The 12485-nt window shown below is 48.8% G+C and overlaps 1 protein-coding gene across 5 annotated transcripts in view; it reads left to right on the top strand.

Moving 5' to 3' along the window:
* The window catches only part of KCND3 (potassium voltage-gated channel subfamily D member 3), a 97028-nt gene that overhangs the window by 78408 nt on the left and 6135 nt on the right, over positions 1 to 12485 (top strand). For 4 of the 5 annotated variants that reach the window (XM_085044283.1, XM_085044285.1, XM_085044284.1 and 1 more), the window contains exons 4-7: positions 3107 to 3208; positions 8128 to 8220; positions 10650 to 10706; positions 11583 to 11830. In XM_085044283.1, the coding sequence (XP_084900409.1) occupies positions 3107 to 3208; positions 8128 to 8220; positions 10650 to 10706; positions 11583 to 11830 (500 nt within the window). The remainder of the gene's footprint in view (positions 1 to 3106; positions 3209 to 8127; positions 8221 to 10649; positions 10707 to 11582; positions 11831 to 12485) is intronic. The other variant, XM_085044288.1, reaches the window with a different exon arrangement.

The raw sequence follows: 12485 nt of genomic DNA, 5'->3' as shown, positions 1-12485 counted from the left end.
CTCTTCACTGCCCTTCCTGCTTTTCCTGAGCCTCCAGTTCCTTAAAAACCAGCAAACCCCACAAGTTCCTGAGCCCTGCCTTCCATCCTGCTCTGAGAAACACGTGGGCTCCAAGATAACCAAATTAATCATTCTAACCTGTAAGTGGCTGTCATTAGTATTATTATTTTCATCATATAAATTATCTTCCAGATTAGGTCATATGCATTTTGAGATCCTGTGGTTTCCTAGCAACTCCTCTCCCCATCTCCATGCAGACACAGTGTGCCGTTTGCTTTTCCTTTTTTAGCCTCCCTGGCAGAGGTTATATTCAGTAACAGTGATCTCAGGCCGGCCCTGGTGACCTTTAGTCTGTCACACTGGGGGAGAAGATGAGAAGATGCTGAAGACAACTATCCCCCCCAAAAAATGATGTTTGCAGCAGAAGCCAGAGAACCACAGTCACCTCCACTTGCCCATCTTCTGTCCCCAGAGCAAGAGCACTGAGCTCTGCAGGACAGGGATGACAAAAACATGCCCACTTGGGGTAAAAACTGGCAGAATTTGGAAGATCTTAAACCCTGTTTTACTGCCAGGCCTGATCCAAGTGCCACACCCTGCACAGACACAGGACAGGCACCTGAACACCGTGTCACTTGTGTCACTTGATGCTTTCCAAAGAATTCACATTTGCACACAGACATTCCCCTAAAAACCTGAGCTGTTCCTTTAGAGTTGTTTCTAGTCCAATGGAGGAAACTGTCTGGAGGGCCAAACCAATTTTAGGTACCAATTTTAATTAACTTCTCTAGCTGAGTTAATCAAGATATCTACCAAATTTAATCACGATGGGGACCCAGAGTTGGGCGCCGTGACGATCCCAGCCAATCCTTTGTGGAAGGAGAATAGGATTAACTTCTGTCCTGCCCCACTGACATTTTTTAAAATAACAACGTCTGTTCTAAACTACAAAAGCTGTGGGGCTTAATTATTTAGCTAGCAAGTGGCCCTGTTTCAAAAGGAAAAGGGAACAGACCTCAGAACCATCTCCAGCCCACATGGAGAACAGCTATTAATATTTGATCCCCTGCTAGCCTGGAGGCAAAGGGAATAATGTTCATTACAACAGCCTGAGACTGAATCCACTTTAACAACTGGCTGAACTGAGGATGAGGATGAACCCTTCCTGTGAGGTGAGGTAAGTTGAGCACTCTGGCAATTCCTCCAGCAAATGAGCTGATGTTTTATCAATACCAAGCACAGAGAGGAATGGGAATCTTCAGTGGTGACCATCAGAGCATCCCTGGGAAAACCATCACTGCATCCCAAATCCACTCCTGGGTACAGGAGAGAGAAGATCACTGGGAAAAGTAAGGAACAGACACACAAAAGCACATATTTGCATTTAGAATAACAATTTAATGGAAATGTAATTATCAGGAACAGAAGGACAACACCATGTACCTGGAAAATTAAATATTCCTCAGTCCCTCATCCCTGCTCTCTCCCACAACTCCCATTCCATGGCAGCAGCCCCTATGGGTTTTGTTCCAGTCCTTCTCAGGGCCCAGAGCAACACAGCCTTTTAGAAAAGTCTTCAGAAACTTCAGAAAAATATCCAATTCCACTTTCTTGTGCTCTCAGTCTGTGTCTTGCCTGTCTCAGGCCCATGAGTGCCTTGGCCCAGCACAGAGATTTCACTCTCACACTGATTAGGAGGCTCAGCGTTAAAATGGGACAAAGAAATCTAGGTGAGGTATAGAAAATAAAGCCAATTTCAGATGTCCCCATTTTGGGGGGTCGAAAGATGACCTATTTTTCAGACTGGTCATAGTCTGTGTCACCCAATTAAAGCTGCAAACTTTAGCCTGTGCATGTCTTTGCCTGAGAAATTGTCTGCTTGAGCACAAGGTCTTGAGGTTGAACAAATATTTCTAATATTTCCATTACTGAAGGCCAGGGTTGCTCCCACCTGGACAGGAACAGAGCTCCTGAAATGACTCCACTCTCTGGACCCACTGCAGATATTTGCCTCCTGCCTTTCCCCTTCCTACAGCGTTTACCCATTAGCACCTCTAATTAGAAGGGAAAATCACGAGCTCCATGTTATTTAAGGGATTATGCAGCATTTTAAACTACAGCACAATGTAATTATTTTTTAATAGCTGCAGCTATTTCATGTATTTACTTTTAATGGTGTTTGAGTCATAAATTAACAGTAGAAAGGAAAAAAGGCAAATCACTTGACAGAGAAGCAGGCAGCAATTGAAATGAAAAACTGAAACACTAAAAGGAATTATCAAAAATAATCAAAAATGAAAGAGGTAGGGTCTTGGTTTTTCTTATTTGCATTATTCTGGACTGGTTCTTGTCACCTGCCTTGTCCCCCTGGAGATGTGTATTTTTGGGCAGTGTTATTTTATCAGATAGCACAGTCAATGAAGTGCCACTGCCACTGCAGGGACACAGGTCAGGCTCACTGAGGGGTCACTGTCCCTGTGCTGCTGCAGGGGACAGAGCAGGGGACAGAGTGCCCAGGTCTGAGCTGGAGGGGTTTGAAGAGCCTGGGAGCCATGGAGGCACCACCTGTGCAGAGCACCTGAGCTTTGGAAACCTCACCTGAGCTCTGGACAGCTCACCTGAGCTCTGGACACCCCACACAGCCCCTGTGCCCGCAGCACGGCCAGGAGAGCTCCAGTGCTCCATCTCACCCCAAAAACGAACTCTGGCAAGCAGAAAAGAGCCTGCAGACCCCTGGCCCTGTTGCAGGGTCAGATGATGTTCTCCTGCACACACAGACAGACAGACCCAGAGCCACCTGCTCCCCTGTCCCCAACAGCCCCTTGTCCCCTGAGCACCCTGGTGATTCAGTGCAGGCTCTGCCTGGCACAGTGACCCCCAGCTCTGTTTCCCCCAGCAGTGACCCCCAGCTCTGTTTTCCCCAGCACAGTGACCCCCAGCTCTCATCCCCCCAGCACAGTGACCCCCAGCTCTCATCCCCCCAGCACAGTGACCCCCAGCTCTCATCCCCCCAGCACAGTGACCTCCAGCTCTGTTTTCCCCAGCACAGTGACCCCCAGCTCTCTCTCCCGTGTCCCCCCACCCCTAACCCCTGTTCTCCCCGCAGAAAGCGCGGCTGGCGCGGATCCGCGTGGCCAAGACCGGCAGCTCCAACGCCTACCTGCACAGCAAGCGCAACGGGCTGCTCAACGAGGCCCTGGAGCTCACGGTGAGTGCTCTGTCCCTCTGTCCCCCTGTCCTTCCCCTGCCCTGCTGTTCTCCAGGGCTCCCTGCCTGGCTCTGCTGATTGCTCCTCACCCAGCCTGGCACGGGGATGCTGCCATGGCACACTGCACTGTGCTGTGCAGGCACAGCTGGAATCCAGCTGCTCCACACCATGGCAGGAAAAAGCTTCCTTGAGCTTCCTCCTGGAAGATCTGCCTTTCCAGCCAGGAGCTCCCAGCTCCCTCTGATCCTTGGTGTGACAGAGCTGGTAGAGCTGGGCTGATTTACACAGCCCACACTATAAATATCCACTGCCTTCCCTTTATGTTTTTAGAGTCTAATATGTACTATCTGATCATCTCCAACAGGACAGGAAATATTCCCTAGCTCCTGTTTCAGGCAGCCTGGTGGTGGGTTTATTTTTAAAGGCCTCCGGAGGCCTCTGGCTGTTCAGGAGGAGGAAAGCTTTAAGAGCTCAGATTGCTCAGCAGAACCAGCAAACACGAGAGGAGGTTATTACATTAAGCCTGATCAACACCAGAGCAGGTATTAGCACATTTCATGGATTTCATTTCAAATAAATCAGCCTTTCATGCACGTGGGGAGCAGAGAGTGAGATGAAGGATGTTTGACTGAGCCCCAGAGCTGCCTAGAACTCATCTGAGCATCCTCACCTGGGATCTAATCCTCAGTGTGACTTTCCCTGGGACACAGCCCTGCACTTGTGCCCAGGGAGGAGCAGCAGAGCCTGGCAAGGCTCTGCAGAATAAGTTCTCTGAAGAGCAGCTGAGGGAGCTGGGGATGCTTTTCCAACCTCAATGACTGTGAAACCAAAGCAGAAAAACCCTTTCAGCTCCTGTGAAAGCTTCTCCCAGGACCTGAGCTCACTGCCAGCCAGCTCAGGGAAGTCGTGCAGCACCTGGCTTTGCACGTAGGATGTGCTCAGCGCAGCCTGAGCCACACAGATCTGCCCTGTACACCTGCAATGCTTTCTGAACTGCTCTGCAGAAACACTTCACACCAAGGACACATTTGGAAGGTGGGGAGCCCAGAGCAGTTTCTGTTCTCCCTTCCAAAACAAGTTCCATCCTTCTGACTGCACATCCACCGTTGTCTCCTGCTCTGCAAACGGCACCTCACTCAGCAAATGTGTTCCTTGGATCATATGGCACTGCTGAGCAGCTCAGCAGAAGTTTCTTTCTCCAGTAAGGCCAGGCAGACTGGTCACACCTACCCCAGAGCTTTATCCCCAGGCAGGAAAGGCTCAGGACTGGGGAGTCAGCTCTGCTGGGATTCTGCTATTTCATTACCCAGAAACATGCAAAACTTTGACGAAAATTTTCAAACTTCCTTTTAAGCTTTAGGGTTTCTGGTCTTTAAAAACACCAGAAGAGCTTAGCAGTATCACTCAGTTTGCACTTGATCTTCCAGCCTGTCATCCCAACAAGAATCTCCTCACTTCTCTTGTCAACCAAAACTCCCTGCCAAGACCACTCAGGGAAGAGCAGCTGACACACCAATGCTTAAGTCCAAAATGCACGAAGCTGAGAGAAATGTTTGGCTGAATGGGTTCATTTCCTGGCTCTTGCCCAAAAATAAGTGGGAAAAAGATCATTTTGGCTACAAAGCTACTGTTGACACAGGAACGAAAACAGAAACATTTCTAAAGAGGTTCCAGAGGATTTTTTATTTTTTTACCCATTAATAACTAAATTTAGATCTATAGGAGCTCCTATAGCAAGTTTTCACAAGATTTTCTGGGTGTAACTTCCTTTCTGGGGGGCTTATAGCTCTGAATCATAGAATCCCAGAAGGGTTTGGAACACAATCAAGACCCAAGACGTCTCTGCATCCCCAGGTAGTGGCACTAATTAATTACAGAACTGCAGGGCGTTCTTCCCTTCAGGTGTACACGACCAGTTTAACTCCACGAGGCAATATTTTATGTCCTTTCATTTAAAGGCAAATAACAAACTCTTCTGAGAGTACAAAATGTGAATGACAGCAGTCTAGACAGCCGAATTTTTTAAGCTGTAAATACATAAAGGAACACGACTTGTGCAGCTGCTTTAACAGGCACCAAAATATTATCTCCATACTGTGCATATTTGTCAGTCAAATTAGCATCAGACTGCTTCCCTGCTCAGGTACAAGTGGTGTTTTGACACCTTGCCCAGATCTGTGTGAGCAGTAATGGTTTGCACATGGCCAGACTGCTCTGTCCCCCGGCAGGAATTCCAACTGCAATTTCTCATGGCCATGAGCAGATATTCTGTCCCAGCACTGGTGTTTCTGTGGCACTGAGGAGTCCCCAAGCACTGACAGCCCCACGATGTGCCCTGGCTGGGGCTCTGCAGTCAAACCAATAAATTGGAAAGTCAGGAGTGCTCAGGATTCCAGAACATGTGCCACAGTGTCCTTTCATTAGCACCAGAATGAGACACTGACACCATCCTCCGAGGGAACAGCACGTCTCCAGCCTGGAGCTTCCCAAAAAAGTGGAGACAAGGCGAAGAAAAGGATTCATCCAAGGACAGCAGCAGGAAGGAGATCTGCTTCCAGCAAGGATGCTTCACAAACATGTGGATTTGTGGCATTTGCCATCTAGACACGAAGTACTCAGACTGTTTTCTTCTCATTTAGGGATTTTTTTAGTGGGCTTTATGTCAGAAGTGCTCAAGGGATGGTGAGCTCCTTCCCATGGCAGCAGCCTACATATCCTCTTAGCACTAATCTGCTTGTACAGCCAGCTGAAATTCCCTTTTAGCTGCAGTGCCAGGAGGTGCATATCCCGGGAGCAGAAGGCTGGGAGGTCTGGTGCTTTTCACAACCCCAGATAAGCCCTGTGGCTGTTCCCTGGGCAGGCCAGTCCAGCCGCTGAACCAGCTCACCAGGCACAGGGATGGAGCACTAAAACAGAGTGGAAGCATTCTGGATTTCAGGAGTGACACCACAGTGTGCTGCAGCCTCCCAGTGAGCAGCCAGCAGTGCACTGAGTGTCTTCCAAGAGCAAACAGAATGGTAACTGGCATGGAACCCTTGCAAAGCTGGCATTCTTGCTCAGAGAGCAAACCTCTCCTTCCCCCAGCAGCTCTGCCATTACAGCCAAACTCCTCTGCTGAAGACACAGAATTCATTGCCTGAAGTGCCACAGGCACCACTGATGGGATGATGAACCCTGCAGGTTCCCTTTCCTCAGCACTGCTCCCAAAATGCCAATGTCTGGGAAGCTGGCCCTGGCCCAGGGAAGCAATTCCTGCACATCTCATGCCCAATATCCCCCTGGGGTGGCCTTGGGGGTTCCAAGGTTCTGGAACAAAGGAAGATGAGGCACAACTCCCACTGCCTGGCACTCCAGGCTGCTCCTGGGCACTGCCATCCCTCAGCCCTTGCCCTCAGGGCCAAGCCAGCCTGTGGTGGAAGGCAGAGGGAGCGGCTGGGCTGTGCTGCCAACACTCCACAACTGCCTTGGCTCTCCTGCCAGAGCTGCGGAAGCTTTCTGATCCCATTTAGATTTCCTCTTGGGCAAATCCTCATAAAAAGATACTGTTTGCAATATGTGCTCTTCCTCTCTCTTTCCCCAGTGTTTTAGTGCAGCATCATCTCTGCTTTAGGGCTTCCAAGGACCTCCATGGGAAATATTCCAAGCCAGACTTGAGTGGAGTCAGTCATCTCAGCAGGAACCAACAGGACCTGCTGGATGTGTTACCTCACCAGGAGGATTGTTAATAAGAAAAATGGAGCTGATTTTTTTTTTAGGCCACTTCTAAAAATACATCTGGGAATGCTCATCCTCCAAAACAACAGCAACAAAAAATCCATAACCTGCCTAAGATGCATTCCCATAGGAATCTATTAATTCTGTGTACAGGAAGTCAGCTTCCTTAACGCAGCACTTCAGCTGTGTTTTGGCACCTGTCGGAGACAGAGTTATTCCTGCACTAAAGGATCACAGCACCAGCCTGGGAATGGCATCCAGAGCAGGCACTTGCAGGGAGCAGTGGCACACTGGGGTGTATTTAAAGGCAATGCTTTAACCACAGCTGAACTGGATCCCCTGAGAGCAACAAGCGATGCCTTGGCAAGATGTTCTGCCACCCATTTCCTCTGCTGAGCACTCAGATCCTGCTGCTTTGTGTCTGAGCAGCCATTCAAGCCATGCACATGCATTTTTCTCTCTCAGATTTAGGCACTTACAGAAGACACCAGGCTCCCCTTACTTCTGAGGCACAGAAATATCTTACACCACCTAATTGCTGCTTTAATGAACGTCATTGTCTTTGAAAATGCTCATCCTCAAAGGCACACAACAGATTAACATGTCATGGAATCACAGGCAGTTTCGAGACCAGAAACTTAAGTAGCAGGAAGAAAATATCCTTAAAATAAAGCCCCAAATGTTAACTGTGCCATTGGGTGTGCAGCTGAGACTCAGGAGCTTTTGGCACAGCCTTGGAGGGCAGGCAGAGCCAGGGCAAGCAAGGCAGCCTTGCTTTGCCTGTGACACAGCCTCGAGGTCAGGGGACATCTGTTGGCATTCAAAGGTCACAGAGAGCTTAGAAGTCTTAATATATTTTGGAAAAGTACAGCAGCACAGATTCTTTTTTTTCTTTGCCTTCTGCTTCCCGAGGTTGACATCCTAAGTCAGCAGCCCTTCCCCTATTCCCTCCCTAGCAACAGAATACCAGGAAACACACGGGGTCTGAATCAGAGCTGAGCCCACCTGAGTGGACAAGCCAAATCAGTAAGAAAAAAACTAAGAAAACCTCCTAAGAGTCAGGAAAAAAACCTGAGAGCTGGCAACACTACAATTGTTATTGTTCCCCCTGTGAAAGCTCCTGCTGGTACTGCTGGTTCTGTTTGTTTTCGTGGTTTTACACCTGCTCTGGGTTCTGTTCCTCTCCTCTTTTTGTGGCCATTCAGGGATCCACCGAGGAGGAGCAGCACATGACTAAAGGCACCTCGTTAATCGAAAGCCAACACCACCATCTGCTGCACTGCCTGGAAAAAACAACTGTAAGTACACCAGAGCCAACCCAGCCCTTCCACAGCCCTTCCACAGCCCCAGGGCTCCCAGGAGTTACACACGGGGTGCTCTGAGCTCAGGGAGATCCTAGAAATGAGGAGTTTCATTTCTTCAGTGCTTCTGCAAGAGAGCTAAAGGGCATTTCACACAGAGTCACTGCTGATCAGCACCAAGGGACAGCTCTGCTGCCTTGCCAGGGAGATGCTGCTGGTGACTGCAAAGCACAGCCTGGTCAGCAGTGCCCACAGGCTGGGAAAAAATAACCTGAGCCCTGGAGATGGCTCAGGGAAAGTGAACTCTGTTCCAGGGGTTAAAGGTTGCACTCGTCTTTTCTCATCTCTGCTGGCAAGGGCAGCTGATGTATCTCAAAGCCACTCAGGCAGTTTGTACAGCAGGACTTTTCTGTTTGCATCCTGCAAGGTTGTTGGGAGTGAGAGTTTTATTTTTCATTACTGATTGTGTATGCAGAAGCCTCTGGGAACATTTCAGATATTTATTTGATACATATGTTTTGCTTCCAGGTTTATATAAAAGGTTCTGCAGTAAAGGAACACATTATCTATACCATGATTCATTCTAGAGAGAATGAAGAGAGGTTAACACTTGAAATATTCATGCCTTTTTCTATCTGCATCCATCATCAAATGTACTTTTGATTTCTGACTTGCAAGAGTTTCCTTTAGACAAATCACCTTCACTTCCATAGTTTGGCTTATGCTGGAATAGCACCACTTAGGCCTCAGAGATACACTGGAAGAAGTTGATTAATTAACTACAGGGTCCTGAGCCCAATGAGCTCAAAAGGTCATCGTGCCAAGGGCAGTGAACTGATTCTTCCTGTATCAATGACTACTGAACTTGTTTATACAACTCATCTCGCCTTGATTTCATGTTGCATTACCAGCAGATATTTCACAACCTGACTCTTCAGTTTAAAGCTTTCTGCCTCAAACCTTCAGCAGTGTGACCCCTATTTCACCAAAATACTGCATTTGAAAACTTGAACGAATTGGCTGAAGCAAACCAAGGCTGACAGCCCTGCCTGCAGGGTCTGCCCTTGCTTTTGGAGAGATTCAGAGAAATTCAGAGAAATTCAGACCTGTGCAAAGACAGGAGAACACCTCTGGGGCTGCAGGAGTTCCTCCATCACTCAGCAGCTGAAGTAACATGGCCAAAGCGTGCCCCATTAGTGGGTGTGGTTCCCTAATTAGTGGGTGTGGTTACCTAATTAGTGGGTGTGGTTCCCTAATTAGTGGGTGTGGCACCCTGGCTGTGCCAGCCCACCTCACCCTCAAAGGCTGACTGCTTCCAGCTCCCAAACCCCTCAGACAGTGAGTCTCAGGGATTGAAAATGTTCCAAATGTTCCTCTTTTTTCAGCAAAGAATGGCAATAGCAGTTGTACTTGAATTTTGATTAAAACTCAGAGGGAGAATCTGCACAATGGGTTTTCCCCTCATGTTTTCCAGCCAGTTATTACCATGGTGTAGCACCAAATCACACAGCAGGTTTGGATTCTGCTCTGGAATTGTCAGGCCAGACAGTTCGATGGGTTTGTGTGGAGATTCTGTACTTCACAGCATCTATTAAAACACCAAACCAGAAAATGTAAATTGTAGTAAAAGCATTTCTGAACACTGAAGAGTCATTTTGTGAGCAAGTTGCAGGAATGGAATGAGGAATGTACCATGGTTGCACACTTGTTTCAATGGGCAATTCACCTTTCCTGGAACTGGGCAGAGGATTCTCAAAGTGCATTATTGACTGAGCTGCTCTCTGGGTTGTCAGTGGCACACACTGCCAGCTGGATGGCTGTGAATGGCTCACAGATCTGCTGTGTCAGATGACAAAGTGACCCTGGAGTACTTGTGGCTGCCACAACAGAGATTACTTTGTCATATTCCCACAGCAGATGGAGTTTGTTCAAACAAAAGGAGGTTTTTCCCCTCTCATTCCAACTCCCAGATGGAGTATGGACATTCACATGCTGTATTTTCTCCAAGTGCTGAGTGCCTTGAACCCAGTGCTTCAACCCAGACCCTTCTGCTGTGTTTTCACAGAGTTTGATCAAACCCCACAATCCATTGGTGACCCAATGGCAAAACAGTCCTGATCTGTGATTTGTGAATTAGCAGCTGAAACTTTGTCTTCCTTTGCCTTCGGCTCTCAAAAGATCAAAGTAATAAAAGTCATTAATGGGTTTTGTTCTGTTTCCACGAACAAACCACTCAAAAGCTGAATTGTCAGAAGGATTCTGGCTCAGGGGTCTGAATCAGGCGAGGTTTGGTGACAGAAGGTCCTGTTGCCCATTCAAACTTGAGCTGGAATGCTGAGGCGAGAGATGCAGTGCTGGGACTAATCTGAATGCTGGAATGGACAATGAATTGTGTTTCTATCTTCTGTTGGCATGTTGTCCCGTAGGGATTGTCCTATCTTGTGGATGATCCCCTGTTATCTGTACGAACTTCCACCATCAAGGTATTTCCTTTTCGATTCGATCTGTTTCTCTATGGTCTCTGTGACATGTCTGGACAGTGTCTGCTTACTTCTCGTTCTGCTCCTGTCCTGGGGAGTTTGTGCATGTGGCTCCCTTTGGCTTCCCAGTGCTCTTGTTCCCTGTGGGAGTTGTTAGTTGTTCCAGTGAATCTGGTGGCTGCCTTCAGCATGGTTGTTTTTGTTTCCCATCTTTTCTGATGCTGACAGGGACTGGATGAAGTCTGTTCACTTTACCTGGGTGTTTCTATCCACATATGAGTTCTTTCTTTCAGGATCTCTTGTTCCTTAGCAAAAAAGCTCTTTACAGATTCTGCTTTCTGGATTTGCTTCCCCCTGAACACTTCCCCCTCTGCACTGCCCTGTTTATCCCTCCCAGCTCATGCACTGCAGGGATGCTTTGAACCCAACAGCCAATGCAAGCATTAAGTTTATAGCCAGGTGGTCATCCAAAAAAATTACAATCCTGTCCCCAGGCATAAAGGAAAAGGAGCATGAACTCCTTTTGGCTTTCATAACCATGTGGCATTCCAGACTTTCTGAGGCCATTCTGGAATCCAGACAAAAAATGAACAGAAATTTAAACCAAATAGATTCAAACCCACCAGATTGGCAATCCCAGACGGCGTGAGCAAGGCAGCACTGACAGCCTCACGCTTCTCCCACTGCAACAGCTCCTCTTGTTCCCCTGCTGACACAGGAGAGCAAAACCTTCCTGTGGTTGCAGTGAGGGCAGAGCCTTTGTTTTTAAGAGCAGAGAGCATCTCGCACAGAGCAGGGGCTGAAACCCCCAGCCCAGCCGAGGAACCACGGAGCTGTCCCCATCCCCAGGCACTGACAGCTCTGCTTCTCCCCTGCCAGAACCACGAGTTCATCGACGAGCAGCTGTTCGAGCAGAACTGCATGGAGAGCTCGATGCAGAACTACCCCTCGTCCCGCAGTCCCTCCCTGTCCAGCCACCACGGGCTGAGCACCTCGTGCTGCTCGCGGCGCAACAAGAAGAGCACCCACCTGCCCAACTCCAGCGTCCCTGCGACCCGCCTGAGGAGCATGCAGGAGCTCAGCACCATCCACATCCAGTGCAGCGAGCAGCCCTCCCTCACCACCAGGTACGGGCAGGCTGGCAGGCTGGCAGGGCTGGCATCCAGCTCAGGGTGACAGGCTGGCATCCAGCTCAGGGTGACAGGGCTGGCTGGCATCCAGCTCAGGGTGACAGGCTGGCATCCATCTCAGGGTGACAGGGTGGCATCCAGCTCAGGGTGGCAGGGTGGCATCCAGCTCAGGGTGGCAGGGCTGGGCTCAGCTGGGTCCATCCAGGGGGTGCTGCCTGCAGCATCTCTGTCTCCCTCCCAGCGATGAGCTGAGGGAAGCAGCAGCTCCTGGCTCTGCTGGGAAGAACCAGATTAGAGCCAACTCAGCTTGGAAGGTGGATTTTGGGGAAAGGTTCTTTCCCCAGAGGTTGGTGGGGCACAGAACAGGCTCCCCAGGGAATGGGCACATTGCAAACCAAGGGCTCAGCAGTGCCTGCCAGCCAGAGCTGGGAAAGCTGACATGGTGCCCCTGGGACACCAACTCCACTGATTTTCATCACCCAGAAGTCTAAATTGCAACTCTAAGCATCACTGGGAAACAAGTAAGAGGAATTTCACAATGGTGTCTTAGTAGCTGTGACCTAAAAAGCATGAAGGACACAGGTGAAGTGTCCCTTAATAGAAAATGTTTAAAATTTAATTTTATACATAAATTGCTGAAAAGGAATCATTT

This window comes from Lichenostomus cassidix, unplaced genomic scaffold, assembly GCF_008360975.1.
Source record: "Lichenostomus cassidix isolate B80296 unplaced genomic scaffold, HeHo_3.0 unassigened_scaffold_chr26, whole genome shotgun sequence".
NCBI lineage: Eukaryota > Metazoa > Chordata > Aves > Passeriformes > Meliphagidae > Lichenostomus > Lichenostomus cassidix.
The sequence above is the reverse complement of the archived record's forward strand: the minus strand, read 5'-3'. Positions and strand labels throughout refer to the sequence as shown.